This window comes from Gavia stellata, chromosome 18 (genome assembly GCF_030936135.1).
Source record: "Gavia stellata isolate bGavSte3 chromosome 18, bGavSte3.hap2, whole genome shotgun sequence".
NCBI lineage: Eukaryota > Metazoa > Chordata > Aves > Gaviiformes > Gaviidae > Gavia > Gavia stellata.
Genome location: NC_082611.1, coordinates 16,325,411 through 16,331,410, shown reverse-complemented (window position 1 = coordinate 16,331,410; position 6,000 = coordinate 16,325,411). Strand labels below are relative to the sequence as shown.

Genomic DNA, 6,000 nt, shown 5'->3' with positions numbered 1-6,000 from the left:
GTAACAGGCTATGTTTGTTGGCAGGTGAAGGAGTGTCACTGGGCCTTCAGGGCTCAGACAGGACTTAGAGTCAATCTAAGACCCTGGTAGCAGTGTGGGTGGCACCGTGTGGGTGTTTCTGCAGAGGAACATCACAGTGCAATATGATGTATGAGCTGGTTTTTTGTGGAGGAGCTCAGGAGATTGGGTTGTGTGGAGGAGCCTAGGGTGGGCTGTAGGCATGTGACTATGGAAGATGGCAACTCCAAAGTGGCCTAGTGGTGGCTGGAAAATGTCTCAGCAGCCATTAGGATTGTTGGGAGGTGCCTATTACACGTGCTGAGAAAGCGTGGCTGTAACATTTGTTATATCCCCACAATTTTACCTTTCCAGAGAGGGAAAATTGGCTTGCATTGGCAGGATAGCTTCTTATGACTTCCTATGAATCAGATGCATGCTGTAAGGACTTGTCAGCCTTGTGTTTTAATGAGTATATAAGAAAAGGCAGGCACTGGGACATCCCAAAACTTAAGAAAAAACAAATCAAGTAGGATCTTTTGTGTTTGTCTTTAACACACATCTTCTCCAAGTATCTCAGAGACTTCACCCACTTGCGCTGAAATGGGTGAGAGCCTGGATTTTCTGAGACAAGCAGAGTCCATGAAAACCTCCACTGATCGAGCGACTGACTGCACTGACCTTTCTCTGAAGTACTTGATGGCTTCCTGGTCTAGGAAGTTCTGCTCTTCTCGAAAGCCCTGCTCAAAGATTTTGCGCTTGTGTCTGAACTCAATGACAGTCTTAGTGTAAGAGTTCAAGGTAGTAACGGAGGCCGCCATGCAGCAGGTGAAAGAGCCCCATGCCAGACTGTGGAGAGAGAAACCAGCAGACAGAGCTGGGTTAAGACAGCAGCTCATGTTATATTTCTGACGCCAAGAGACACACATACACAGGATGCGACTAGGCAGGTAAGTCAGCGGTGACGAACCTGTTCTCCTCATCTTACCTCAAACGACCTGGGGCACACGCTCAGGCATGCAGGTAGGATGCTGGGCTAGGGGCTGGGCACAACTTCCATCCCGCGGAGAACCATGTGGCAGAGTGCTAACGTGAACACTCTGTGCACTCTGACAGAAGAGTCGAACGCCTCTTGATTTCCCTCTGAAACGTTTCAGAGCCTTGCAGACAAGTGCTAAAGTCTGTAGAGCAGTAATGAACTCCTGGAAGGAGCAATGCCCCAGAGAGCACATCTTTCGGACCAGTGGAAGTTCTCCAGCACCCATGGGAGACTGTGTCTGCACAATGCTACTGCAGGGATGGTTTCTATTTTTTTCTATTTTTTATGCCTTCATCAGACTACTGTATTTCCTTCTTTCCTCGTTCATGGCCATTTCTAGCATCCCTGGCTTACAGCTGGTCTCTGAAAGCCTGCCCAGGATAGAAGACAGCACTTCCATTTTGTGGAGGGATCCAATCTGAGGGCAGTGCCCCAAGCGCGCAGGCAGCGCTGGCCAGTCTTGGTCAGCCAGTGTCAGGACACCTGCAAGTACCGACCAGGAGCACGGGGAGACAGAGGGAGAAGGCAAGTGGAAGTAAAAAAGTGACTGCCCCAATGCCAGGGTGGAACAGCAGCAAGTGGTGTCCTGGGTCTCCTGGCAAGGAGTGCAGCTGGGAGCGGCTCTGCTCCCTGCTCGTGGACTGGGTTTTCCTCCTGGGTGCCTTCTGCCCTCCCTGCACATCCCTCCTCCAGCCTTTACCTTGCTGATCTCAAGTTCAGAGGTGGCTGGGGGAACTCATGGCCCCAAGGAGTTTAGATGCTTTCTGAGCATGAAATGGGGCTACAAAAAAGGCACTGAATTCCTCCTTTTGTCTGCAGAACTTATCTGCCTTCAGGCTCCCCTTGACTTCACGCATTGTTCAGAGTGGCTTCCTAACTAACTTGGATTAACTTACTCATCTGTGTCAGCTCCACACTTTACCTGCTCCTTGCTTTCACCTTTTCTATAACCAAATTGAACATTGATATAAATGATGCAGAACAGAAAGAATACAGCCACAGTAGCATTATCCTATAAATACATATTACCAGCAGCGCCCTCAGCATGAACTGTTTTTCCATTCTGCAAAGGATCTGCAGACAGGGAAACAGTTTCTCATGTCAAATTAGACAAAACTTGAAAAAGAACACATATTCATGAACTGAAAAATCTGGAAGAAAATGGTTCGAGTAAACAGAAATGGCTCATTTCAACGATTTCAAAATTCAGCACATAACAAATCCTTTAGGGCCTCCCATGGCAATGAAGCGCACGGAGGCAGTCCTTTCCTAGTGATTTTTGAATCTGTTTGCCAGATGCAATCAAACGAGAAGGAAGCATAGTGAACCCTGGGGTGGTGAAGTTCCCTTAGGTTTCCCATGGTTGGGTGGAGAAGTAGAAAGGAAACTCGTGCTACGTGTGAGCGTCCAGGCACAGGGAAGCCTGGCAAGTGGTTTCCTACACGGAGTGTGTGGAAAACCTCCAACAGCTCCAAACATTTCCAGCTGGGCTCCTAAACAATATAAAGGAAGAAGCCAGCTGAAACCACATGCTTCACTGTGCCTGGTTGGTGCCGGGGGAATGTCAGAGAGAAAAATTCCTCTTGAAAGTTTCTGATCATTTCTAATCATTAACTCAGAAATGCTGAAAGGTTCAGAGGAGGAAATACAGAGTGAAGACTCTCACTGTGACCTCAGCTCTGGCTTTTGGTAAATCGTAATAATGAGACAATTACAATCAATACATTTTAGTTTTTATGGACCTTGGTTAAATGCTATTTATTTTTAAGTGTGAAGAGTGGTTCGCCTACCTGCAAGAGTTACACGCTACCTTAGGTGAAGAGCTCTTTAACAGCAATGCTCCTCCATGCCAGCTGTGCCCCAGATGTGGTGGGACTGTACATATACTGCCTCTAGTAGCTAAGCTCAGGGCTGCGCTCTCAAGTTCCTCTGTGGCTCAAATGGCTCATGTTTTTGCATTTGTTTTCTTTCTAGAGGGACTAAGCTTGAACATCCATCGATCCTCAGAGCCACTGAAACCTCCTGCCTGGCGAATCCCCTGGCCCACTCCTGGCTTGTGCCAGAGCACAGGCCAACCTCCAGCCTTTGCCAATGGCTTGGGAATGGGGACCGAGCGGTGCGTTTTGAACCCTGGGACGCCTGAGCAGATCACAAGCAGCCCTTCCTCATTGTGAGGAGAGGTATATTTATCATTCCCATTTGACAGAGGGGGAAGAGGTTTGCAGAAAAACAGTTTTCCCGTTGGCCCTTGGGAAACGAATGAGAGTCTAGATCTCCACTCCTGCCCTTTGGCTCTTGGCCATGGGGAGGCTGTTCCCTGGCCCCACTTTTCAGTGGAGGTACAACTCTGTGCTCTGACAGGTTGTCTAGCAGGATGCTGTGGTGGTACTTTTCACAGAAACCTGTAAGTAATGCTGATGTTTGCACTACCGGTTCAGGCGTATTTAAAGCTCATGCTTCAGGCCCATCACCTGGACCCAGATGGAGCGGAGAGAAATTCCTGCATGCGCACGGTTTCCAAACTCCACCAGACCGTGTGGGCATTTGTTTTTAACCCTTCTGCCAGTAGGTGTTCAAGTCTGGGCGACGCCAGGGGAGGCTGTCGCTCTCTGGACTGCACAGCAGTGGTGCTTCAGTGTTAGCTGGAAGGAAGAAGCCTTGTTTTTGCTGTGTTTAACTGTCAGACCTTCCTGGGCTGCTGCCAGTCACTGGCACAGCATGAGGAACCCCATGGTCTTCCCCGGGCTGCTGTGAAAATGCTGCTGCTGTTCACGTCTGTCTCAGGGGAGCTGGGACTGAGCTGATGTTTGCACCTTGCCCAGCGTCCTACCTTGGCAAGTATGTTGTCTTGGAAGGTATCAGGGGAGGGAGAGAGATTACCAAATCTGAGAAGTTGTCTTGTGATAGCAATAGCTGGAGCGGAGCTCAGCTTTAACCAGGGTGAACCAACAGTCACTGTAGGGAGTGAAGCTGAGGTCCCACTTCAGGAATATGAGATGAGCTGAGATTGCTCCTGCTTATTTGCCTGCTCATGGGTATCTACCGCCAGCGTCCTCCACAGCGAGGCTTAACCCAGGGTCAGCCCTGGTCTTTAAACCAAAGCCCGCTGTGCCCTGGCTGCCTGGGGAGAGCTGCAGGGGGATGCGAAGCCTGCTGTGGGGCAGAGCTGTGGTCAGGAAAGCGGGCAGCGCTGCCAGCTGCCGTCACAGGACGGGGTGCTGGGCTCTGAACTGCTCGCTCAGAGCGTGGGTGGGGTGAGGGTGCCTGGGGTGGGCTCGCAGTGCCCTACGGGACCCGCGAGCCTCTGATGCCTGCTCTGAGACGTGGGGTTTCTTGTCTTGCAGAAGGCAAAGGAGAATAATCTAATGAGTGCTTTATCATGCTAGAGGTTTAACAGCATTCTGAACTTTGACTATTGCAGTAAATTATAAAATAGATTACTGAAGACAAATTAATAGACAATATACATTATTAAATATATAAATAAATATATTATTATTGCAGAATAGTTATAAATATTTATATAAATATATGAATGTATTCTATTTACAAGTTCATCATAATATGCAATAAATATTTATTATTGATACACAAAATAAGCTGTATTTTAAATATAATGTGAGTTATATTTTGTAACACGTTACTAAAATGTTAATAACTCCTCCCATGAAACACAGTATAGTGAGGGGAGAAGGAAAGACTAATAAATCCCTGCAGTGCTGTGCATAAGAAGTATTTGTATTTATTTATTGGTGTTAGCAAAGGTTGTTGTCTCTGCTTTGAGATGGAATTAAAATAATACGCTATATTTAGAAATGAAAAAAAGAAAGTATTTTCCCTAGCCATCCAAAGAGGCTGATGCCTCTAGAGGGATGTGAATGTTGTTTGCAGGTATTCCTATTCTCCACAGTCTCCTATTCTTGTTAAGCTTTTTATAAACTTGCAAGCAATATAACACAGTTGATGTATCTTGGCCAAATTATTTTTATGTGATTTTTAGAAGATAAATGGGAAAGGTAAAAAAAAAAAAATCAGTCTCCAAAATGTCTTGTCTGCTTTCCCAAACCTTTTCCCCATGACCCACGAGGAAGTATCATGGTGCCAGGAGCACTATGCCTTCCTCTGCCGTCATATTAAAAGTTGCACTGTAAGGTTCAACTGAGGCATTAATTAAAAACCAAAAAAAAAAATAATCTAGAAGCCTCTGAAATGCCATGGCAATTATGTACCTAAATTGAACTTTAATGAGAGTGCTCAATCTGTGTTGGTAATTGTGGCTGCTGCTTATTTACAAATGCGGTGTACCTGCTGATAGGCACAGCTGCTGCTGCGCGGTCACTGATAGCTGTCCTCTAACACCTCAGCAATTGTGCGGCCACGGTGGTTTTATGCTCCTGGCATTTTGGCAGCTGGAAATGCACATCCGTGTTCCTGCAACTTTGAGATGATATGTACCATCTCCCAACAGACTGATGGAACAACTCAAAAATGAAAAGGTATTAACCGGTGGTGACACTTACCAGAAGGACCATCCATAGTCCCATGAATGTGGTCGCCAGTCCTCTGGCCCAAGGCTGACTGTCACTTGGAAAACTTGAGTATACATCATGTGTGCCACCATCCCCAAGAGACCTGAGAAGCAGGGATTATAATAGGAATTTTTGTGCTAACGTTTTTCTGTAATTCTTGAGACAGCTACTGCTGGAAGTGCTTTGAAAGCTCCAAAAAAGTCTTTGTTGTACTTTCATGCCTCCTATTCTGCTGTGGAGGAGGGAGCTGCATGGGCAGAGGAAAGGTGTGACTGAGAGCTCATTATTTTACATCATACTGAATTCTCAATTAGGAGGAGAGTTAAAGAAAGAAAACCGTTGAAGAAAATGTTGCACAATTAGCATCATCACCAGCCTCACTGCTGCAAAACAAGGGTATGCCACCCACAAGGTATCTCACTTAGCCCATCGCAG

General features: G+C 46.7%; 1 protein-coding gene across 1 annotated transcript in view; it reads right to left on the bottom strand.

The window, feature by feature from the left end:
* Positions 1–548: 548 nt before the first annotated feature.
* GSG1L (GSG1 like) overlaps positions 549–6,000 on the bottom strand; it is a 45,002-nt gene continuing 39,550 nt past the window's right edge. The window contains exons 4-5 of the mRNA XM_059826605.1: positions 5,557–5,668; positions 549–846 (exon numbers count right to left, since the gene is read on the bottom strand). Coding sequence (XP_059682588.1) covers positions 549–846; positions 5,557–5,668 — 410 coding nt within the window. The remainder of the gene's footprint in view (positions 847–5,556; positions 5,669–6,000) is intronic.